Consider the following 26,487-nt stretch of genomic DNA (forward strand, 5'->3'; position numbering starts at 1 on the left):
GGGAGGGAACAAAATAAATAGGGAAGGGCCTCACCAAGAGTGATGCCTGGTGCCAGATCCACTGCCTTAAGCTCAATGCCAAAAAGTGCACTGTCATCCCCTTTGGAAAGAACTCTGTACCCATGAACCACCACGTGTTGCAGTCCACAACACCGAAGGTGAAGAGACCTTGGGAGTCAGGTAGACAGTAGTCCCTCCTTTAACGATCACATCGCCGCAATAGTCAGGAAATGCTTTGTGGCACACCTTCACGAAAGGGTTCTCATTTAGGAAAAAGGAGGTCATTGTTCCCATCTTCTCAGCTCTCATTAGACCCATTGAGTATAACACCCCTTTTGGAATGTACCTCAAGACATCTACAACAGCTGGAAAGGCCACAAAAATACCTCACAAAGAGGATCACAGGACTCTCCAATGCCTTACGCTGACCGTCTCAAAAAACTCTAGCTTTACTCCTTAGCATATTGCCTACTCCGAGGTGATCTCTGCCTGACATACAACGCTATGTCAAACCCAGAATCGGTGGACATGCTACACCTAAAGAAATCCCAATCCCACAGAGCTACATGCTCCAGGGACATAAACCTTCTCACCAAAATAAACAGAACATGCTGGAGGGATAGATTCCTGGCCCAGAGACTTCCCATACACTGGCACAAGCTACCTACATCATGCAGAGTTCCTCACCAGCACTCTTGAAAGAAAATTTTTGATGAGTGGATGGGAAATAAGAAATTCACCCCAGGGATCAATTCTGTGGCTCTGCTCGACAGGGGCACAGAAATATAGCCTTCTTGGGTGGCAAAAGCCAGGGGAACCTTGTTGGCTAGGCTTACACAGGCCCTTGGGCCAATAGCCTAGTACTTACCTATGAATACTGGATCATGTCTTTTAATCCATGCACAGACCACTTCTCAGCATTCTACAGGAGACTGAGAATAAAGATGAGGCTCTGGGGCAGTCTGTACATTCCATGAGTTTCTTTTGTTATGCATTTGTTTTGAGGAACCTCTGTGGGCATTCCAGTTGCACATGAATGACAAGGTACGCACAGAAGAAAATACTGCATTCAAGGACTGGTCTAATGAAGACTGTACAGTAGGACAATGACATCTTTGGGCCTGGATGCCATATTTGGCTTACAAGTTGTGCAACAAAGAAGGATTTCCTTAAACAAAGGCACAATGATGAAATAAGTCACTATTAACACTTGTTCATCAAATCTCTAAACATTAGCTCTACCCTTAGGGGTTTACTGTCTATGTGGTAATTCTTAGGGGTGGCAGACTTTCCAAAGGACCCAACATTGTTTTTTTTTTTTGCTTTAAGTTTTAGACAATGGCTCTGGCACCAGTTTTCAATTTGCAACAAGCCATCTTGGGGAATATTAGCTTCTTGCAATTTGTAGAATCCCCATAGACTATCAGTCATCAACAAACTTAAGTCAATCACAGGTTAATATTAGCTTTACCTTCTGAAAAATAAGCACAGAGAGCAGCTCCTGCACAGAGCTCCGGGAAACACTGCAGGCAACTGCCCTTATAGGTTCATACTAGGCTATCTGCCCGAGGGCATTTATAAGCCTAGCCCAGAGTGTTGTGGCTTTCGCCACCCCTTTAGTTTGAAGGATACTATGCCCATTATGATGTTGTGCCTAAACAGTGACACGGAGGTAATCCCTAGGGTATATCTGCGATCTCCCATCCATTGGTCAAGATTTCTCTTGAACAAGGCCAGCGAGGTGCTCTGCCTCACATGCATCGGGATTTTGTTCCACAGCATGGGGAGTCTCTGGGTGATGAATCTGTCCCTCCAACACGTCCTATTAATAACCATGTCAAGGTTTAATTCTCCCGCCCTTGTAGTTCTGAGGGATCTAGATTTTTTGAGGAAGCATGTTCATCAGTTCTGGGTTGGACATGGCCTTGTATGTCAGGCACAGGTCACCTCTGAGCAGACGGTAAGCGACTGAATAGAGCCGGAGTTCCTTCAGTCGGGCAGCATAAGACATATTTTTGAGACCCTTTATCCTTTTGGTGAGGAACTTTTGGGGCCTTTCCAGTTGCTGCAAGTGTCGGGTCAGATACATTCCGAATGGGGCATTGTACTCAATCATTGGTCTGATGAGTGATGAGTACAGGGGGACAATGACCTCCCTGGATCTAGATGTGAATCCCTTCATAATCAGGTGGGCAATGTAGAAGGTCTTCCTAACTACTTTGGCGACGTGACTGTCAAACGAACGGTTACTGTCAACCTGGGTCCCCAGATCCCTGATAACCTCTTCTGTGTTCAGTGGATTGCCGCCTATATGGTAGCTGGGGGTAACCTTGTTTTTCCCGAAGGGTATGACTATGCATGTTTTGGCGTTTAACTTTAGTCCATGGCTCTGGCACCAGTTATCCTTCAGAAGGGTCTCATAGAAACGGATATCTGTGTCAGATGTGTTCTCGACTATGGCACCCAGTTTGCAGTCATCTGCAAATTTTGTCAGCCATAACCCTCCTGTGTTTGCTTGTACTTCTGAAAAGTAGATGCCGAACAAGAGTGGGCCCAGGACTGAGCCCTGTGGGACACCACTTGTGACAGGCTTCGAGTCTGACATGGCACCAGCAACTCTCACCCTGTGGGTTCTGTCACTTAGCCAGTTTGCTACCCATCTTGTGACGTATGGGTTAACATTTAAGCTGATGAGTTTTTCAATGATACCCGAGTGGGGTATTGTGTCGAAAGCCTTGGCCAGGTCGAGGTAGGCTGTGTGGACTGCCTTTCCCTCATCAATGGCCTTGGTGACTGTTTCGAAAAAGTCAACCAAGTTCAAAAGGCATGATCTGCCTTTGACAAAAAGCCAAACTGGGTTGGATCCAAAGTCTGCAAGTCCCCTATGTCTTTATGAGTTCATTTATGATCCTCTCCATAGCTTTGCAGATCAGGCTTGTCAAGCTGATGGGACGGTAGTTTCCAGGGTCGGTGGAGGCACCGCCTTTGTGAAGTGGGACCACAGTTGCCGTACGCCACTCCTTGGGTACGTATCCTGAGGTGAGGCTAAGATTAAACAGCTGTCCTAACTGCGGGTTTAATTCTGCATTGAGTTCGTGGAGCACACAACCGGGGACACCATCTGGTCCCATGGATGCTGTGTTTTTCGCCTTGGAGAGAGCAGTTCTCACCTGAGCGTTAGAGATGTTTGGGGGGCTACAATCCTCTGGTATAGATATCTCTCCTTTTGGAGTTTGCACTGAACCTGTCAGCCAGTATGTTGGCAATGTCTGTAGGTTCAGTGATTTTTACATCATTTTGAACTAATTCTGAGCATATCTGGGAGTTTCCTCCTAGGTTTCTGACATGGCTAAAGAAGGCCTTATGATTGTTTTTTTGAGTCCTTTGCGATTTTTCTCTCAAAATTTGCCTTGGATGATTTTATGAGAGCGCGTAGTTTTTTACTTATAATGATCAAAGGTGTCTTACCTTTCAGGGATTTTGCTCCATCTTGGAGTAGCTTCCTCCTTTTGTTGTAGAGCTTGTTTGTTTCCAGACTGGACGCTTGCCTTTGGTACAAAGAGTCTTTGTTTTGTTTGGGATTGCCTGATCCATGCAGTCCTGTAGGTGCTGGTAGAAGGCATTTGTAAGGTGATTCAGCGGCTTGAGTAATGGTTTCCACAGGCTCAGGGGCCTTAAGAGACCACACTAGTCTTCAGAAGCGTGAAGTCGGCTTTTGAGAAGTTCTTCACTGTGGTCTTTTATCTCAGGCGGGGGCGGGATGTGGACTTCCAGTGAGATTAGTTTATGATCTGATCTCACCAGTGAGGGGTATACTTCCGGTGTTGAACATTGTGACCCCATGTTCGTGATGATGAGATCAAGTATGTTTTCACCTCTTGTGGGGATGGTGACTAGTTGTTCCATGACATTTGAGTTTATGAACTCTAGGAACCTTTGGGCTAGAGTGTTGGGGCTAGAGTAGTGCTCCCAGTCTATATTCGGGTAGTTGAAGTCACCTAGTATGATGGTATTTGGAGATAGCTTTCTTGAAAACACTGGAGGGGATAAATGTATGTGAGGTTCCTGAGTTTGAGAGGGTGGCCTGTAACATGCTACAAATTGCAGAGCAGTCTTGCCTATGGTTAATTGCACCTGGATGGTCTCCAATGCATCGTGCGTTGCCACCAACCTTGAGGTGTGGGTGTCCTTGATGAATATGGACACCCCCCTCCTTTCTTGGTGGTGTCCGGATTTTGGGGACGGAACGCATGATATGAGGTAAAACCTGATAGTGTTGGGGTGCTCTCAGGAGCCTTGAACCAGGTTTCAGTCACAGCACAGACATCGATGTTCTCCATACCGAGAAGGGCCTCGAGTGCGTGCATCTTGAGGTTGAGACTTCTGGCATTGAGCAGCATTACCCTTAGTTTTTTTCCTTTTTTGTGTTCTAGGGTGGTAGGTTTAGAATTTGAGCCTTGCCTAAAAAGGCACTATGGGGTGGCAAGAGCCTTTGCCAATATCTGGAAGCCCAGGGTGACAGGTGCAAGCCGCCCTCATAAGCAGCGTGGCTTGTCCAGCATGTCATCCCAGGCAGACAGACATTGATCCCCTTTGAATGACACCAGAGTTTAAGCCAATTATTAAAGCTGATCATCTTATCTCTGTATTGTGGCATCATTCTTGGTGAAGGTAGGATACTGCTCAAGGTCAGGGTCATACCTGCCTGGGCTACATAATCAGAGAGCTCCTCTATGTCTCTTCTCATGTAGTCCAGGGAGGTACGTCTCAGGTCGTTCACACCAGCGTGGACAATGACTGAGTCGTACTTGTACCTGCTGTTGAGAGACCTGAGTGCTTGCGTTATGTGGCGGATTCTAGCGCCCGACAGGCAGCTTACTGTGACCTTCTCCTTACTCAATCTGGTGAGCGGGACGTCAGTGTGTCTGACTATGGAGTCACCAATGACGAGTGTGCCTGGCATTGTGTTTGGCCTTAAGGACTGTGACTGTTTGGCACAGACTATGTGGTCTATGTGTTGCAAGTGTTTTGTCTTGAGGTGGCAGTTGTTTGGGTGCCTGCTTTGGTGGCCTCTGCTGTTTTGGTAGATTTTTGATCAGAGCCTCCGAGTATGTCTTTGTGTGTTTATGTGTATGATTTGAAGTTGTGATGGTACTATGTGAGACTGGGTGTGTGTGGTTACCTTCTCCTGTCTGGTCTTGCCAGTCCTATGTTGAGAGAGCTCAGCCTCCAGTTTGGCTGTATAGTTGCATCTCTCGCATGTATTTGTGTTTTGTGGGAGAAGGAGAGGGTTGTCTGTGTACATGAGGCAATTGTAACATTGCCTCAATATTCCCAGATTCACCAGCTGAGCAGGAGAGGACACTAGCAACTGATCCCTCGACATGCTAGAAGGAATAGACAAAAACTTTAAAAAGACTCCGGGGGGTGTGGGTGATCGAGAAGGGGGTTTTTAGGCTGGTGGGGTACTAAGTATAATAAAAGTGCTATATCAAGGTTAAAAGTACTTTAGGAGCAAGTGCTAGGCTTTACAGATAGAGAATAGTCTACTTAAGAATTAATTAGAGCTAAACTTTTTAGATATAGAATACGCTGGTATGATCAGTAGTACAGTTCAAGGAAGGCTGTTTTAAGGGAAAATTTGAAGAGTGGACTTTAGGTAGCCCGAATAGTTTAACCTTGATTAACCGCCGCTGCTCGTGTGCTCCTGTGGCAACTCCGCACTAAAGCGTGCTTTATAGCACGGGGCTGGAAAATGCAGGAAATGACCCAAAATGGCCAATGAATTACCAGTTACTGTTTCAAACCACTCCTCCGAGGACAAACAGGCAGCTCAGTACTCCCCACTCTCACTGGTGAGTAAAGAAACTTCCCTCTGGCCACACAAGAAAATGGAGGATCACAGGAACCAAATACAAAGCCCACGGATCAGCAAAATCTGATCACTGGAACAACTAGCTAGGAAAGCAGAAGTAATTTTTTTTTTTTTTTATTTTTTTTTTTTTTTTTACACACACACACACACAGACAGAAAGTACAGTAAATGCTTGGTTTGTCGACTAAGTGCTATCAAAGGCTAGTACACTTGAGTGTATTAGCCTGTAGGTTAACTTTATAAAACAAAACTTATGGATATTTAAGCCAGGCCAGAAATTGCCCTGTGAGCCAGTTAGCCAATGGGTGATAAGAGTTTATGCTTCGCTTCAAGAATTTGTCTACAATGCTTGAATGGGAAGTACCGAGCGCCTTTGTCCAAATCCAGTAGGATGTACCATTTTGCTCTCAGCTATAGCTTACAGCATGGGCGACTCCCCAATAGTCTACCAGGTTGAAAAGGTACCCCCCCCATGACACCAAACACGGCTGGATCCAGTGCTTAACAATTTCCTAGGTATTTAGAATATCGATAATTCTTTCCATGATTGCATGCAAAACAAGTCAGAATTCTGGGTCTATAATTACGATATCAGTAGACCTCTCCTTATGCAGAGAGAACTATCACAGTCATCCATTCACAAGGCACAAAGGCAGTTTGGAAGCTAGGGCCGAACAGTGATCTCAAGAGGGGGCTCAAGTCATGTTTAATGCTACTCGAGGCAATGCAGGATATTAAAAAGGCCCATAGACTTAGTATTTTTGCCTTTGAGATCTGTTCTGTTGTCAGGGCCACTGGACGTTAAAGGAGTCTCTCTTGGGAAGCATTGGCAGGAGACTCTGCAGTAGCTGGTCTAGACACGTATAATACATTACAGCCTTGCACTGCCCAGGTGCTCTCAAGCTTTAAACCATGCTTTTAACTCCAGGCATCAACTTCCTCCTGGGTGGAAGGGACAAGAGACTAGTCGTTTTGTCTGGATTCTTGGTATTGAGCAGTAATTCCTTCATGTCATCCGGGATTGGTTTTGCTATGTTAGAAGTTTCATCAGGATGGCACTGTATTAAAAAGGCAACATGAGGATGGCGAAAGTTTTAGCCAACATTCAAAAGCCTAAAGGCGAGAGGAGATTATCTTTGGCAAAACAGCATGTTCTGCCAACCATATACTTCCAATCCAACAAATACTGTACCCCCTTCAAATTAAACTAAATTACTAAAGCCAATCACCTTCTACTCGTATTACAGCATAATCCCCGGAGAAAGCAGAATGCTGCTCAATGTTAAGCTTATTCCAGTCCAGGACACTGTCAGAGATCCCCATCATGCCCCTCTTCATACAGCCCAGACAGAGAAGTCTAAAGTCACTTACATCCACATGAGATATGCACTGCAACTTGTTGTTCAATTATCCAGTGTGCGATCTGGCAGATTCTGGCCCTGGCAAGCAGCTGTGACCACCTCCTTGCTTAGCTTAGTGAGTGAACATTTGTCTCACTCACAATGGCACTACCTAAAACTTAACCACCTTATACGAATCTCCTCCCAACAAAAGAGGATTAAGTTGGTATGCACAGATACTTGAAAAAAAACTGTAAGGTGTTTCCACTTTCACTGTAAAGGTTACAGGAGGAATGACTACTTTGTACTGTATGAATCACAGAAAACAGAAGCTAATTGATTTTTGTGACCATTAACTACTTGCATGTAGTTCATAGGTTGGTACTAGGCTATCAGCCCAAGGTCCTACGTAAGCCTAGCCAACAAGGTTCCCTGGCTTATGCCACCCAAGAAAGTTAATTTCCTGTGGCCCTATTTCTTATTTCCCATCCACTCATCAAGATTTTTCTTGAAGAGTGCTAATGAGGAACTTTGCTTGACACAGACGGGTAGCTTGTTCCAGAGTATAGAAGTCTCTGGGACAAGAATCTATCCCTCCAGTATGTCCTGTTTATTGTGGCGACAAGGTTTAGGTCCCTAGAACGTGTAGCTCGGAGGGATTGAGATTTCTTAAGGTGTAGCATGTTTAACAGCTCTGGGTTTAACATAGCTTTATATGTTAGGCAGAGATCTCCTCGGAGCAGGCGATAGTAAAAGCTGGAGTTTGAGACAGTGTAGGGCATATCTGTGAGGACAGTAATCCTCTGTGCGAGGCACTTCTGTGGCCTTTCCAGCTGTTGCAGATGCCTTGTAAGGTACATTCCAAAACGGGCATTGTACTCTATAATTGATCTAATGAGTGCCGAATAGAGGGGGAACAATGATCTCTTTTTCCTGGATGAGAACCCTTTTGTGATGAGGTGTGCACATACAAGGATTTCCTGACTACTGTGGCGATGTGATTATCAAAGGAGAGGCCACTATCCACCTGGGTCCCAAGGTCTCATCACACATTTGGAATTATGTAGACTGTGGTAGTTCATGGGTACAGAGTTTTTACTAAAGGGGACGACAATGCACTTTTTGGCAATGAGTTTCAGGCCATACATCTGACACCAGGCATCTCAGTGAGGCCCTTCTGTAGGAAGTCCACATCATTTGGGGACTACTATGACTCCTAGTTTACAGTCATCTATGAATTTCATTAGCCAGAGGCCTTCTGTGTTAGCCTGTACTTCAGAGAAGTAGATACCAAACAGGAGAGGTCCCAGGACTGAACCCTGTGGTACTCCACTTGTCACTGGTTTGAAGTCAGATTTGGAGTCTGCAACTTTTAGGGTGGGTCAGTAAGCCAGTTGGTAACACCTTGTGACACAGGAATTTATACCTAGTTTAGCTACAAATTCCAGAATGGGGGATTGTCTCGAAAGCCTTGGCAAGGTCAAGATAGGCTGTGTGAACCACTTGTCTACGGCTTTGGTGACTGCCTCAAAGAAGTCGATCCGGTTCAGAAGGCATGATCTGCCTTTCACAAACCCGAACTGGGTGGTGTCCAGAGTTTGGAGGTTACTAAGGTCTTTGTTTAGGAGTTCCAGGATGACAAGTTCCATGGCCTTGCAGCCAGGCTCGTCAGGCTAACAGGGCGATAGTTCCCAGGATCCGTAGTGGCTCCCCCTTTGTGAAGTGGGATAACTGTTGCTGTGCATCATTCAGTGGGCACAAAGCCTGACGTGAGACTACAGCTGAACATGGAGCTTAGGTGGGGAGCTACGGCTGAACATGGTGCTTAAGTGGGGAGCCAGTTCATTCTGAAGTTCGTATAAAAGCAGCCTGGGATTTTGTCCGGTCCCATGGATGCTGTGTTTTTGATTTTGGAGAGTGCAGCTTTTACCTGCATAGATATTACAGAGACCCCGCATTCTTTCTGTATAGATATGACCCCTTCATAGGGGGTTAGTACTGAACCTGCCAGGATGTTGGCAATAATCAGTTGGCTCTAATTTTCTTGCAGTTGTGCCGTAACTCAGAGCAGATCTAGGTGTTGCCATTGAAATTCTTGACATAGCTATAGAATGCTTTGGGGTTTCCCTTAGAATCAGTGGCAATTTTTCGTAGCTAGCTTAAATGAACTTAAGGGATCTCAGCTTCTTACTGAGGCTGACCAGGCAGCTCCTCCAACTCATGGGATTTTACTCTCTTGCAACAGTTTCTTCCTTCTGTTGTAGAGTTTGTTTATGGCAGGGGACCACCAGATTGGCTTCCTTTTTTTGGAGGATAGTGTCTTAGTTCCATTTGGGATAGCACGATCCATGCACTCGTAAGTGCTTAGAGTGCATTTGTGTAGGATTCACTCTACTGTTCATCTGCATGGGTGTTGGAAGTTCGCCACTTCTGTCTTAAGAAGCATGAAGTTGGCTTTGGAGAATTTTTTTTTACTGTGGTTTCCTTAATGGTGGTTGGGGTGGGATGCGGATATCTAGGGTGATTAGCTTATGGTCGGATCTCGGATCTGACCAACAAGGAGTTGATTTCAGGTGTGGAACACCTGTCACTCATATTGTTAATGACTAGGTTTAGGATACTGTTGCCCCTGGTGGGGTTGTGGATAAGTTTATCCAGGGCATTGGAATTTATGAATTCCAGAAAGTGTTGAGCGAAGGAGTTGGTACAGTAGTAGTTTTCCCAGTTAATGGTGGGGTAGTTGAAATTGCCTATTAGGGTGTTTGGTTGAACCCTAGTATTTTCCAGTATATCAAGAAAAGGAGAGGGAATCCTGGGGCATGGTGGGAGATCTGTAGCAAGCTACAGTTTGGGCAAGTTTTTCCCAGAGTTAGTTGCACTTGGATAACCTTGAATGCATTATGCTGCGCAACTAGCCTGGAGATATGGATATCCTTCATGAATATGGACACCCCCGCCTTTCATGTTCTGGTCCAGGTTAGATAGCAGAAAAGTGTGGTATGAATTATAGCCTGGTAAAGCAGGGGTGCTCTCTAGAGCCTTGAACCAGGTTCTCAGTCACTGCACAGATATCTATGTTCTCCATTTTAAGGAGTGCCTCGAGTGAGTGCATTTTGAGATTTAGACTTCTATTTAGACTTCTAGCATAGAGTAGCATTACCCTCAGTTTTTGCTTGCCTGTTACTGTGGTGAATTTGTCATTTGAACCTTGCCTAAAAAAGGCACTATAGATCATGGTCCGTCGACCAGGTCGTCCCAGGCACAGAGATACTGGATCCCCCTAGAATGACACCAGCAGCTTAGCCAATTGCTGAAGTCAATCATATTGTCCTTGTACTGCAGTTTCATTCTGGGCGATGGCAGGATGCTACTCAGGGCTAGGGTCATACCTGCCAGGGGTGCAAGATTGGAGAGCTCTTCCATGTCTCTTTTCATGTAGTCCAGGAAGTATGTCTCAGGTAGTTCACACCAGCATGGGCAATAACGGTCATTTATTTATTTTAATTTGTTAACCGGGGGTGTCTGAGCTGAAAAGGCCCTTTTTCAGTAGAGGCCTGGGGAGAAAAGCCCCACAAAGAAAAATTAGACATGTTTAGTTATTTAGACATGATCACTATACACACAAATTACAAGAGACATGTTTTTACAGTGGTATGTGGCGCAAACAGTCAGTGGAGAGAACACAAATATTTAAAAAATAAAGGTTAATAGATTTGTGGTGAAAGCTGAAATTTGGAACATAGGTAGAATACATACATAGTACACAGGTACAGTACATACATTGTAGATTAGCCAGTGTTTGTAAGATTGAAAACTATCAAGTGCTCCAGATTTAGTATGTATATGTTACCCGCTTTAACTAGCCTGGGGAGTAATCATAGCACTACCAACTTTGCTTGAGAAGTTGCCTGATGAGGTCTTTAAAAGAGGCTTTGGATGATGTGTTTTGAACACTAGTAGGGACAGAGTTCCATTTTTTTAGCCACTGAACTACTATATAGTGCATCTCCAAAGCTATTGTAGCTGTTGGTGACTTCTAATAGTTTGCTTGATGATCCAAGAGGCCTTCTGGCCGAGTGACGGTGTACTAGGTTTTTGAGGGCAGGACACTTATTGGGGATGTAATAGATAGAATGACAGAGGCAGAGCTGACTGTAGGTTAGCAGGCTTCCATTTTGCTTAGTTCAGTTTTGTTGAGATTAGTCAGAATGGGAGATACATAAAGTAGGGTGGATAGAAGTTGGGCGCAAGCAATGGCCGATAGTGTTGTTGGTAAGATAATGGTTTGATACGGTAGAGTGACCCCAGTTTGGCATGTATTTTTTTTTAATAGTTGAGATGACCATCAAATTTTAGGTGGGAGTCTATGGTTATTCACAATAGCTTAGCCTGTGCCACTGGAGCAACTGGAGTAGCATTTGTGGAGTAGACAGTGAACTGACTGTTGGTGTTTTTGTTAGAACTGGTTATAATCATAAGCTGAGTTTTCTTTGGCTTGAGGATAAGTTGGGCTTTGGCAAGGTAGTTTTCAACGTCGGAGAATGCTAGTGGAGTTGTTTGCAAGAGGGTGGGAATGTTTTGTGCAGCACAGATTAAAGAAGTGTCATCTGCATACTGAATTATAGATGCTTGCTGTGTGGAGGTCATTTGTGAAGACCGACTAGTAGTGGCCTTAAGATAGAACCCTGTGGGACACAGTTATGAGCAGCTGAGAAGAGAATTTTCCCATTTCACAGCTTGGTACCTGTCATTTAAGTAGCTGTGGAACCAGGTAAGATTGGAATTTGATAGAGGATATTGGTTTAGTTTGTTTAGCAGGATTTGGTGTGACACTGTCAAATGCTTTGAACATAAAAAAAAAACAGAAAAGAGTAGACACTTGTAGGCCTTAATTTGAGACAGTTTACTGCGTCTGAAGCAGAGGAGGGCTGTAGTGGTACTATGGGCAGGTCTGAAACCACGCTGAGTAGGTGACAGGATGTTGCTGTCTAGGAGATAGTTTAGCATCTGGGTATGGATGCATTTTTCTAGGATTTTGGCGGGGGGGGGGGGAGGGTAAAGCAATGAGTCTATAGTTAAGTTCGGTGGAGGTCCCGCCTTTATGTATGGGTGTAACGTAGGATATTTCCCAGAGTTTGGGCACATAGTTTTCAACAATTGATCTGTTTATGAGAATGGAGACTGGATAGCAAAAGCATCTGCTGCGAGTTTCAAGAAATAGCTGGGGAGTAGGTCGGCTGCTGTTGATGAGGTTTTTAGTTTGGAGAGCACACTTTTGATTGAAGTGGTGGAAACTGTTTTGAGAGTAAAGCTTGTATTAGTGTTATTGTGTTGTGGGGTGACCTGAGTGCATGGGTTGTGGCAGATCCAAGCAGCAGACAGTAACCTTCTACTTGTTTAGCCCGGTGAGTGGGACAGTGTGCCTGACTGTAGAGTCACCTATGATTAGTGTGTTGGGTACGCTTGGTTTGCCTTACGGGCTGTGGTTTATTGGCACACCAAGTCTGTCATTTGGGGTGTGTTGGGGGGGGGGGGGTTTGCTTGCGTTTCTGCTTTGGAGGTCTGAGCAGATCATCATCAAGAGCCTCTGCAAATGTTTGTGTTTCTATGTGTGGATTTTGGTTGCATAGGTTTAGTGGGACTATGATGTGTGGTGCAAGCGTTTACCTTCTCTTTACTGTCAAGTGCAGTCTTGGTTGGAGAGCGCTTTACCTCCAGTTTGGCTAGATAAGTGCATCCTCACAGTTTGTGGTGTTGGGTGGTAGGAGGAGAGGGTTGTCTGTGTACACGAGGCAATTGCTACATTGCCTCAAGATGCCCAGATTCATCAGATAGACAGGAGAGAACACTGGGATATTACTCTTGGACATGCCTGAATACAAAAAAAAAAAAAGTACAAAAACTGTTTTCCTGTAGATAAAAAGGAAGGTTGAGTGCTGTAGTAATTTGTAGCTTTAGTGCTAACAAGTTCTGAACAAGTGCAGAGTACAAATAAGCAAGTTCAAGTGCTAAAACTAAGAATATGTCACAAACCTTTCCTACGGAGGGGCAGACCAAGCAAGCCAGGAGTGACAGGAGTGAATTTGTTTATACAAAATCACCCATGTGAAGGAAAATATACACACTGTTGGTCTATAATCTAGACATGGGGAAGACACTATAATGAACTCCTCTCTCCACATTACCTGCCAGCAAAGCTGTAGAGCTCTTGTTCTAGTACTTCAGGGACTACTCAATTATGGAAATAAGGAAGACTCAGGACCACTGGGTCCCTAGTGAGTTGAAAGAAAAGGCATAGAGCTCCCCTCAAGTGTTTGTAACACATTAAATAAAAGGAAAATGCATCCAGTCTTGTGTTAAAAAAACACTATATGGCAAACGCCAATTAAGACGTTTGCATGTTCAAAGTTTCTTCTGATCATCTTAGTTAGGAAGATCAAAGATCTATGGACAGATCTCGTATTTTATCAGCTGAACGTAATGGGACAATGTCCTCAATATCTGGAAGATATCCCCTTGGCAGCCAGCTGTGCCAAGTAGGACCTCAGTCACATGAAGATCACAGGAACAAATCAACCCAAGTACCAAGATTTTAGAAGTCATTCATTTTGTAAAGGACATTAGCCTGACAAGCCTGGTCTTCAAGGCCATGGAACATATCGTCATGGAGCTCATGAACAAAGACATTGGTAATCTCCAAACTCTGGACCCTACCCAGTTTGGATTTGTAAAAGGCAGATCATGTCTCCTAAACCTGATGGACTTCTTTGAAGCAGTCACCAAAGCCAGGGTAAAATGGTTCACACAGCTTATGTAGAGCTCGCCAAGGCTTTCGACACCATCCCCCACTCTGGAATTATAGATATCCCTATGTCACAAGATGGGTTGCCAACTGGCTCACGGACAGAACCCACACTGTGGAAGTAGCCTTTTACAAATCCGACTTCAGACCAGTGACAAGTGGAGTACCACAGGGTTCAGTCCTGGGTCCTCTCCTGTTTGGTATCTACTTCCCTGAAGTGCAGGCTAACACAGAAGGTCTTTGGCTAACAGTTTGCAGATGACTGGAAACTAAGAGCCATAATCAAAACTCCTAACGATGTGAACAAACTACAAGAGGGCCTCACTGAGACAGATACCTGGTATCAAAGCCATGGTCTGAAGCTCAATGCCAAAAAGTGTATTGCCATCCCCTTTAGTAAAAACTGTACCCATGAACTACCACATAGCTGGTAGTCTACTTAATGCCAAAAATGTGAGAGACCTTGGGACACAGGTGGACAGTAGTCTCTCCTTTGATAATCACACTGCCACAGTGGTCAGGAAATCCTTCTGTGTGGCTCATCTCATCACAAAAGGATTCTCATCCAGTAAAAAAAAAAAAAAAATAAATAAAAAATTGTTCCCCTCTACTCATCACTCATTAGACCCATTATAGAGTACAACGTCCCTTTTGGTATGTACCTCAAGACATCTACAACAACTGCAAAGACCACAGAAATACCTCACAGAAGATTACTGGCCTCAAACAGATGCCCTATGCAGACAGTCAAAAAACTACAGCTTTACTTCATCGCATATTGCCTACTCAGGGGCGATCTCTGCCTAACATACAAAGCTATGTCAAACCCAGAGCTGTTGAACATGCTCCACTTAAAGAAATCCCAATCCCTCAGAGCTACACGCTCTACGGACCTAAACCTTGTTCACCACAATAAACAGAACATACTGTAGGGATATATTCCTGTCCCAGAGACTTCCCATACTCTGGAACAGACTACCTTTGTCAAACAGAGCTCCTCATTAGCACTCAAGAAAAATCTTGATGATTGGATGGGAAATTCACCATAGGGATCACTTCTGTGGCTCTGCTCGACAGGGGCACAGGAAAATAATTTTCTTGGGTGGCGAAAGCCAGGGTACACTCTTTGGCTAGGCTTATACAGGCCCTAGGGCCAATAGCCTAGTACCTACCTATGTGCTGTATGCTGGTGGGAAGAGTGTTACACTTTTCAGCATGAAGCACAAGTCCACTGTTAGCACATGCGTTAAGCTCCTGTTGCATGGCTTGAATACCAGAGCAATTTGACAAGGACTCCCAGTTTAATGTCACTCTCAAAGTTGGACAGCCATCTATCTTCAAAAGTATAGAACAAAAAGAGCTTAATGTGGTACCCTACCAAGCCACTACTAGTCATCTTGACAATTTTGATGAGGCACCTGTTATCTGCATCTTATAGGTTCTAACCTTTAATCAATTTGCTAACTTACCACATTTGCAAAGACTAACTATGCTATTACATAAATATACTGTATATACAGCCACGTGTTACGCTTTCAAAAAAGTTAAACCAGCTTTGTTATACAGAACTACCCTTCAAAAAGCCAAACGGGCACAGACCAAGTCTAATGTAATTTGTATACAAAAAAAAAAAAGCTCTTGTAGTCATCTAGCAGTTTGCCATTTTCTAGTTAAATGTATAACAAAATGTAAAATCAGTATAAACTGGAGCTTTTCTCCCCGGGCCTCTGCTGAAAAAGGGCTTTAGGTCAGACGGACATCCCCTGTCAACAAATCTTTGTGTGTGATTTTAATAGCATAGAGCAGGTCCAGTTTAATATGCTCCTCACAAGGTTAATGAGCATGTAATTTCTGAGGCAAGTGAAGTCACTCCACAGAGGTGGTCCCACCACTGTTGTGCACCAAACCTCAGTGATGAAGCGAATGGTTAAACTAAGAAGAGGGTCACGGTGAGCAGCCTGTCGGGCGCTAGGATCTGCCACATAACACAAGCACTCAGGTCACTCCAAAGCAAGTACAAATATGACTCAGTCAATGTCCATGCTGGTGTGAATGACCTGAGACGTACCTCCCTGGACTACATGGAGACATAAAGGAGCTCTCTGAGCATGTAGCCCAGGCCGGTATGACCCTGACCTTGAGTAGCCTCTTACCCTCACCAAGAATGATGCCACAATATGAAGACAAGATGATCAATTTCAACAATTGACTTAAGTACTGGTGTCATTCAAAGGGGATCCAATGCCTGTCAGCTTGGGATGATATGCCACGATGCTTCGCTAGGGACGGCTTGCACCTGTCACCCCTGGGCTTTCGGATATTGGCAAAGGCTCTTGCTACCCCCATAGTGCCTTTTTTAGGCAAGGCTCAAAAGACAAACCCACCTCCATAGGTATCACAAGGGATAAGAAACTAAGAGTAATGCTACTCAACGCCAGAAGTCTAAACCTCAAGATGCACGCACTCGAAACGAGAACATAGATATCTGTGCGGTAACAGAAACCTGGTTCAGGGCTCCCGAGAGCACCCCAGCACTACCAGGTTATACCTCATACCATGCTTTTCAGCCCCAGAACTTGGACCGAACCACAAAAGGAGGGGGAGTAGATATTCAAAGATACCCACACCTCCAGGTTGGTGGCAAAGCACGAAGCATCAGAGACTATCCATGTGCAACTAACAGTGGGTAAAACTGCCTTCCAGTTTATAGCCTGCTACAGACCACCCTCCCAAACCCAGGAACCCCACTCGGCCTTCCTGAGAACGCTGGAAAATATGAAGGTCTCTCCAAACACCATTATATTGGGCGACTTCAACTACCCAAACATAGACTGGGAGCATTACTCTAGCTCCAACACCCTAGCCCAAAGGTTCCTAGAATTTATAAACTCAAATGCTATGGAACAACTTGTTAACACTCCCACAAGAGGGGAAAACATACTGGACCTGATCATCACCAACATGGGGACTCTATGCTCCAGACCAGAAGTGTATCCCTCACTGGTAAGATCAGACCATAAACTAATCTCACTGGATATTCACATCCCGACCCCACCCCCTGCCCAGAAAACCACAGTGAAAAACTTCTCTAAAGCAAATTTCACACTCCTCAAAACTGAGGTGGAATCCTTCAAAGCCCCCGGGCCTGTGGAAAATACAGCCCAGACCGCAGAGTCCTTTATAAACACATTCTATGAACACCTTCAGGAATGCATGGATCATGCGATCCCAAATAAAACCAAGACCCAGTCCTCCAAAGGCAGACGTCCTGTCTGGTGGACCCCAGCCATAAACAAACTATACAATAGAAGGAGAAAGCTACTAAATGATAGAGCAAAATCCCAAAAAGGGAAGGCATCACTGATCAGTATTAGCAAAAAACTAAGGGCACACACAAAATTGTCTAAGGCTAGCTTCGAGAGAAAAATTGCACAGGACACTAAGAATAATCACAAGGCTTTCTTTAGTTATGTTAGGAACCTGGGTGGTAATTCCCAGATATGCTCAGAATTAGTCCAAAATGACAAAAAATACACCAAACCCACAGACATTGCCAACATCCTAGCTGACAGGTTCAGCGCAAACTCCCCCCCCCCCACCAAAAGGGCAAATATCTATCCCAGCAGAGTGCTGCCCCCCTGACATCTCAGATGCTCAGGTAAGAGCCGCCCTCTCCAAAGCAAAAAACACAGCATCAATGGGACCAGATGGTGTCCCGGGCTGCGTCCTACATGAACTCCAAGAAGAGCTAAACCCAAACATAAGCCTTACAACAGGATATGTGCCCAAAGAGAGGCGTACAGCAACAGTGGTCCCTCTCCATAAAGGTGGTGCCTCAACGGATCCTGGAAGCTATCGCCCCATAAGCCTCACTAGCTTGGTCTGCAAAGCTATGGAAAGGATTATCATGGACCTCATAAATAAAGATATTGGGGACCTACAAACACTGGATCCTACCCAGTTTGGCTTTGTTAAGGGCAGATCCTGCCTCTTAAACCTGGTTGATTTCTTTGAAACAGTCACCAAGGCCATTGACGAGGGGAGGGTGGTCCACACAACCTACCTGGACCTCGCAAAAGTCTTCGATACAATACCCCACTCGGGCATTATAGATAAGCTCACCAGCTTAAATATAAACCCCTATGTCACTAGATGGATTGCAAACTGGCTCAAGGACAGAACCCACATGGTTAGAATTGCTGGAGCCATGTCAGACTCCAAACCAGTTACAAGTGGTGTACCACAAGGCTCAATCCTGGGACCTCTCTTGTTCGGTATATATTTCTCGGAGGTACAGGCCAACACGGAAGGACTGTGGCTGACCAAGTTCATAGATGACTGCAAACTGGGCGCCATAATCGACTCTTCAGTCGACACAAGCATCCCCCAAAAGGGCCTCATAGAAACAGACAACTGGTGCCAGAGCCATGGCCTCAAGCTAAATGCCAAAAAGTGTATGGTCATCCCCTTTGGCAAAAAAAGTGCCCACAAATTACCACATAGGTGGTAATCCATTAAGTACAGAAGTAGTAATTAGGGACCTGGGGACCCAAGTTGACAGCAATCTCTCATTTGACAACCATGTGGCCAAAGTGGTTAGAAAAACATTTTATATAGCCCACCTAATCATGAAGGGATTCACATCTAGATCAGGGGACGTCATCGTGCCTCTTTACTCATCCCTCATCAGGCATATAATTGAGTACAATGCCCCTTTTGGGATGTACCTTATCAGATACCGGCAGCAACTGGAAAGACTCCAAAAGTACCTCACCAAGAGGATCAAATGGCTCGGACGCCATATGCTGCCCGGTTAAAGAAACTCCAACTCTACTCAGTGGCATACTGCCTGTTCAGAGGCGATCTGTGCCTGACGTATAAAGCCATGTCCAACCCGGAATTAATGGACATGCTGCACCTCAGAAAATCCAAATCCCATCGAGCTACGTGCTCGAGAGACTTGAACCTCAGCACTGAAATAAATAGGACGTGCTGGAGGGACAGATTCATAACCCAGAGGCTCCCTTCAACTCTGGAATAAAATCCCAGTCCAGGTTAGGCAGAGCCCCTCATTGACTCTCTTCAAGAAGAATCTTGATGAGTGGATGGGAGATCGTAGGTTTACCCCGGGTATCACTTCTGTGTCACTGTTAGACAGAGGCACAGTATACTAACCTCGAAAGAGGGCATAGCAAAATAAATTTAAAATGGGTGGCAAAAGCCAAACACATTCTGGCTAGGCTTATAAATGCCCTAGGGCAGATAGCCTAGTATGAACCTATGAACAGTTTAAAACACCTATGAACAGTTTAAAACACGGCCCTGCTAGGACTTGCTTGGTATTCTTTACTGAAAAGCTGGGTATATTTATCAGGGACCGGAGGAAGGATTTCAACCTTGACAGCACCTTGGAAACATCTTTTGTGAGGATTAGGGTGCAAGACCTTGAGGGATAAGTGGGCACTGGGTTAAGTTGACAATGAATGCTCCCACCCCACAGAATTTTTGCCTCAAACACCCCTCTAAAATCAGAGATTGCGTCACTTGAAAGACAACTGTCACCCATTACTCTCCTTCCAAGTCCGTAAAGAACCAGTTTCCCACCTAGTGTCACCAATCACCAGAAAGTTTGTCTGAAGAGAGATCCAGTGCATGGGATTTTAAATAATTTAAATCATTGTGACTTCAAGTCAAGGAAGACTTCCTGCCTTTGAGTTAACATCTGAACCAAAAATACTCTCCTTCAGAACATTAATGTGTACACCTTACCATTAGAAATTCCTCACTAGTGGACTACACTACCACAACACACCTTCAAGAAACATTACTGCCACCACTGTAACAGAAATAAGCTCGGTAATGCAATTCTCTATAGCAAGACAAACTACCTGATCTGCCGTACTTAACAGTGCACAAGACCCCCTTTCAGCTAAAACCATATCAATTTATTGGCATTATCGGCCATACCTATTCTGCAGAAATGCCCAGACTTATCTTCTTGGTTATGGTTTGTTCCTCACGGAGTCTGTCAAAACGCGGAGGACTGAAGTCTTCACATCTTTCAAAATTGCACGGTAACGTTGATCTACCCCCCCCCCCCCCCCCACACACACACACACACACACACACACACACACACACACATTTTTCGACTTTGTCCGGAATTCCTACACCCAGGCAAGTCTGGTGCCACTATACTTCTAACGGTTGGGGCACCCATCCTTACCTTGTCTTGTACAACTATCACAAAAAGTTCAAACGTCTTTAAAGATACCATTCGTCACCCAATTCAATACAGCGGATAACCACCTTGGAGACCTTTGTCAGTGAATGCGACTACTACTAAGTCAACGCAAAACAAACAGAAGGTGGGCAGATCTACTAGCTTACGCACAAGTCGGTGACCCTGTAGCAGCACTCCTACCCAAGGTGTCACCCCCCCCCCCAAACATGTATGCACCATACCTTGAATGGTTTACGCCCAATTAAACCCATGAATATAAACGGTAGATATGTTTGCTTACAATTACATCAAATCATGTCTAATAAAGCCTCTACTAATTCATAAAAAGATCAACGCCATTAAAAATGCGGCACAGCGCATAAACTGCAAAAGAAAATGGACAGCTACACTATTATGATCCAAATTATCATCCAACCACTGGCTTAACAGTCACCCTCCCATAAAATACATACTGCATCACATAATGAAGACAAGAGTACCAACTACCTGCAAATAAAGTACAGGTGTAGAAAGATACAACCAGACCTGGGAAATCCGATAATTCTTGTATATCATATACCAGTGTGTGTGTGTATATATATATATATATATATATATATATATATATATATATACATACATATTTGTTTGTTTTTACACATATACACACACATACACACAGACAAAAGGGGGTGTGAACCGCCAAGTCTCATATGCTGGTATAGCACTAGTAAACAATGATGGACAAAAGGGGGCGGGAACCCGCAAATTCCCAGAAAATATTTTTAAGTCCAAAAAGTGATCAGAAACCAAATTCACACAAAAAAACGGTACAAAAATCCATTCCTACTCTCGATTTATTTTTTTAATCTAACATACTGTGAAAGTGATGGACAACTGAAGTATTAAAGTCCAATTCTGATCACAGCACTTTTGAAACAGACTCGTAAATTCGCAGGCGATTACAAGTTTCACAAGCGCATCCCTAAACATGGCTCTATTAAATGCGCAAAATACTGAACCCCCGTGCACCGAGTCCGCGTCAATTTTACTACTTTCAGACTACACTAACAAAAACAGATACGAAAGCTGCCATCAAGCCCCGGCTCTCATTTTGGTGCAACCTCCGTAAAATGTAGGATTCTGCCAAACTACTTACGATTACAAACATTTGAGTTTGACGCCCTTCCGAAAATGCAAGTGAAGAATTAGCAAAATACACACCCCTTTTGGGGGGGTTGGGTTAAGTTATCTTATTCTGCATTCAATCCCGATTCTTAGGTCTGACACGTACATAAAATATGTATAACATAAGCATCCTACACTGAAACATCACCATTAACTGCAAACTATGAGAGCCATCACATTTCCATCTCGGACAGGCTATTTAACACCTGCGCGAACTTTACAACAACAAATGCATCAACAGCACAGTTAGCGATTCGCTCATACAGCTACGAAATGCCACTCAGACATGATACTGGTTTCTTTCTCTGTCTGGCAGCCATTTTGTTCTACTGCACACGCGGCAAATTAATATCTTTCCGGAGATTTGTTCGTCGCTGGTTTAAATTGCTCAGCGTGAAAAAAGGCAGGGAGAAACACACACGCAACTATTATCCATGAACCCCAAATAAGATAAAACCTCATTAAAGCCATCCAACCACCCCCAGACTACTAGCGCGACACCCCAAATGAGAACACCCCTCCCCCGTACCACGCGTGCAACGCAAATTTAGGCATTGCTTACCCGTTTTTTAAATCAATTTCCACCAGCTTTCCGTAACCACCAAAAAAACGCTGAATATCCTTTTCACGTACATGGTAACTTAATCTCCCTACATAAACACGGGTCATGATACAATAATTATCCCAAAAGTTCTAATTTAGAGAAAAAAATAATAAACGGCGTAGGTAACAAACTACAGACACCATTTAAGATTTATAACGGCCTGCGCGTTGCGGTGAAAGAATGCGTGACTATCAGTAGCAAAGACGTCACGACGTTACAAAAGTGCAGTACGCTGGTCCATCACTACCAAGCGGGAATGTGGTAAAATCAGCTGCATGATTACTTCCTGGTATATTTGTACTGTATCTCTGAACAGTCCCAGATGTCGAGTCAAATTCCAACTCACTATTCTTCTTAATCTTATCTAAAAGGCTAAAACTGATGACTTTTGGAGGAAAGGTGATGAACTATGCTCAGTAAATAATGACAACCCTTAGAGCTATAGACTTCTTTTACTTCAGATTTTCAGAGTATTCTAGATTTTTGCTTCATATTATTTATCCCTTATTATTCCAAAACATTTTTATTAAATTTTCCAAAGAGAAAAAAATATATAAATTTTTGTAACATTGAAATGTATACATACTATATATACAGGTTAACAACAAATAAAAACATCTAACACAAATAATAACAAATCGAACTATTTACAAGGGTGTCCGGAATAAACATATGATTATCGTTTGTATATTAACAATTCACTTCATAATTTATTACAGTCATTACTCTTCACCATGCATTGTATAATGATGTAGTTCTTTAGGCTCTTTTTTCTAGACATGTAATTGTCTTGACTTTAACTTTGTAGACAGATTTCTCGATCTGTACACTGTGTATTTTCTTGATTGTGTACTATGCCTATAAGAATAATGTGTGAAAAACAGTGTATTTGGTTCAGCATATTCATTAATGTCTACAATGTTAAAATAATCAATATTGTCATAAAGCACCGTTGATAATGCTGATTTCTTACATGATTTTTTTTGCATTTGTGTCAGTTTCCTTTGTAATTTCATTGAAGTTTCCTGCTATGATTATATTTCCTTTAGTGTGTTGTGCAGTGTATTCTAAATATTGTTTAGCTACTTTAACTCCAATCCCAGTATCCAATATTTACTAGTCTATATATATTATATATCTCATTAATGGACACTGTTACTAAGCAAAACAATTCTGTGTTGTCATGATATGTACTTATAATTTTAGGTATAAGAATTGAGTTCTTCCATAATATTGCTATTCTTCTTCTCTTCTGTTTATAATGATTATGTACTAACACTGTATAATTCTTTGTATTAATTGTATGTGTTCTAGCGTAAGGTGTATCTCCTGTAAAAAAAATTGTGCATTGCATATTTTCAAATATTTTAGAAGACTTCCCCTTTTGCAGTTATTATTAAAGCCATTTACATTAATGGAAATACATTTCATAGTTGGAGTAGTACCTCCTAAATTTTTAGCCTTATTCATATATTCATAGTAATAGGCAATCATGTTTAACCAGAGAGAATGACTTATTTCTCTTGTGATAATGTGAATATATTTCATAAACACCCAATAAAAAACATTAAAAAGTAAAACCTTAAAGTATTAAAAAGTACAAAAAAAAAATCAGGTCCTCCTATGGGAAAAAAAAAAACATCCTGTCCTTGAATAACTTAGCCATTCAAGTGAACCCACTAAAAATCCTTTCTCAAAATCATTTCTTAGTCATACTATCTGAATATATTTTTAACAGAAAGCAGTCTACTATGCTTTATATCGAGTTAATATCATACATTTTCTTTAACTATGTATAGATTTGCATTTAAATGACATTTTAAACACAATCATATAGTCATTATACTATATTATATTATTTGATATGAAAACAGCACAGTTTATATTGAATCTTAACGTTTAACTACTTTGTTCTAAGAACAGGATCATATAAAGAATATTCACATATAAATGACCTAATATTTATTCTCTTGTGTATATTTGCATTATATATATAGATATATATATATATATATATACACACACACACACACACACACACACACATATATATATATATATATATATATATATATATATATATATAATTTTCTCATTATAATAAAAAAGTTCTAATGTAGGATCACGGAAGTTATAACAGTAGTGCTGTACTGAGGAGTGATTATGCTTGCTTCACATCCTTTTTTATTTTATATCAAGCAAATGCTGCAGTACCTTATGCCAGAGTGTACAACCATTGTAGACTAGAATGAAAGTCAGCATACATCTATGCTATACCTTCTTTGCTCAGGGAGTGAGATATCTACACTCCCATTCAGCAGCATTATGAGTCCACTCCTACAAGTTCTATACATTATGGATTTGTTATTTTGAGAAAGCATTAGACGATGTAAGGCATGCTGCTGGTGTCTTTCTTAGCTTCTAGTTTCTTATGCTTTGAAACCATGCTCCCCATTATGAACTATATATCATATAAATTTGCAATATGCCATATTGAATTTGACATATATAATAATTTACTTGAGCACTGAGCTTCTAGTGAGTTTGTATGATCCTACAAAAGTGATAGATAATATTTTCATTTCAGAAGCAAGATACAGATTAAGCAGTTTAAATAAAACTATAGTACATAATGATAAAAACAACTTATATCTATGATGCTGAAGTGTGCTTTATAGCATATTTGTTCAAAGTGAACAACAGACTTGTAATTAACTTTATAAGTAAGAATATTCATGCATGAATAAACAGAATATGAAGATAAACAGTATTCAACTTAATACATAAACTAAAGTACAAACTTATATGCTGCCTTTATTTATAATTTATGTTCTTGTATTAAATATTTATGATATCTCTGAATTCATAGTAAAGCATTTTATTATGTTTTCTATCCATGTTTTTATAAATTCTTCATTATTATTTAATCTTGTCCCAGTACTCATTTTTAACCATTTTTGTTAAAATAGGGTGCTAGGGTGCCTATCACTTTAAAAACCTGGGAAGCCTAAATAGCTAATTTCTACCTTTGGCCCAAGTGCTTACATCATGCCTGGGCCATTTTCTTTCATTTTGAGCTGTTTGCACACTCACAAGGAAGTTAAATGCTTCCCAGTGGATTCCATTCATAGAAAAAAGAAACAAGCCCTTTAGCTCACAATCTTGGCGGGAAACTGAGAAACAAGTAAATAGTTTCATAGGTAAATACTAGGCTATCTGCCTGAGGGCATCTATAAGCCTAGCCAGAATGCATTGGCTTTCGCCGCCCTCTTAGATTAGTTCCCTGTGCCTCGGTCCAGCAGAGCCATTAGTTCCCTGTGCCTCTGTCCCGCAGAGCCACTGTAGTGATCCCCAGGGTAAATTTTCTGTTTCCCATCCACTCATCAAGGTTTCTCTTGAAGAGTGTTAGTGAGGGGCTCTGCCTAATGTAGTGGAATCCTATTCCAAAGCATGGGGAGTCTCTGGGACAGGAATCTATCCCTCCAGCACGTCCTATTTATCATTGTGGTGAGGTTTAGATCCCTAGAGCATGTGGCTCTTGGGGATTTTTTTTTTTTTTTTTTTAGGTGCAGCATGTCCATCAGTTCTGGGTTGGACATGGCCTTGTATGTCAGGCAGAGATCACCTCTGAGTAAGCAGTATGCAACGGAGTACAGCTGGAGTTTCTTCAGTCGGGCTGCATAGGACATATGTTTGAGGTCAGTAATCCTTTTGGTGAGGTACTTCTGTGGTCTTTCCAACTGTTGCAGATGTCTTGTAAGGTACATCCCAAATGGGGTGTTGTACTCTATGATGGGTCAGCAAACGAACACTGTAGGACTCACCACGAAACAAATCGGAGCATTAAATCAAGAATCATAGATCATCTTCCAAACCAAAACGATTTATTTAAGAATAAAATGCAGGATAAGCGCTTTCTCGTACTGCAACGTACGCTTCTTCAGATCAATATTAAAATGAAATCTCTCAGTTTAAATACAACTATAATTAAGCTAATTAATCAATTAAGCAATCGCTCAACTTATCTTAATGCTAGTTTAAAGGCATATACTAACAATAAAGCAATACATAAACACAGAGGCATACCAGCCTATAAATACAGCTCATCTATATTACATAAGGCACAATCTACTCAGAAATCTGCTTAAAAATGACACCTCTATTACCTACTTAATAAACTGCTACTAATTAATACTTATAGAAAATATATACAGTAAGATATGTAGTGAATATAAAACTTGTCGGTAGTATATATACACCCATGAAATTATTGTCTCTAAATAGCCATTAAACACTTATTCTTCCTAACAAAATTACATTTAAAATCAATAAACACCTGCATTTAATGTACAGAACACATCCAAATACTTAATAAAATATATGTTAAAATAAAGCCTAATAGATTGAACTTTAATAAAACATTAATATATACATTCTATTTATTAAAATGCATAA

The 26,487-nt window shown here is 42.3% G+C and overlaps 1 protein-coding gene across 1 annotated transcript in view; it reads right to left on the reverse strand.

The window, feature by feature from the left end:
* Positions 1-22,243, reverse strand: part of SRSF6 (serine and arginine rich splicing factor 6) — an 826,370-nt gene extending 804,127 nt beyond the window's left edge. Inside the window, exon 1 of the mRNA XM_044090109.1 lies at positions 21,991-22,243. Within this exon, the coding sequence (XP_043946044.1) occupies positions 21,991-22,097 (107 nt within the window). The 5' untranslated portion in view covers positions 22,098-22,243. The remainder of the gene's footprint in view (positions 1-21,990) is intronic.
* Between the last annotated feature and the right edge of the window lie 4,244 nt (positions 22,244-26,487).

Source organism: Protopterus annectens, chromosome 12.part0 (assembly GCF_019279795.1).
Source record: "Protopterus annectens isolate FY-2018-M chromosome 12.part0, PAN1.0, whole genome shotgun sequence".
Classification (NCBI taxonomy): domain Eukaryota; kingdom Metazoa; phylum Chordata; order Ceratodontiformes; family Protopteridae; genus Protopterus; species Protopterus annectens.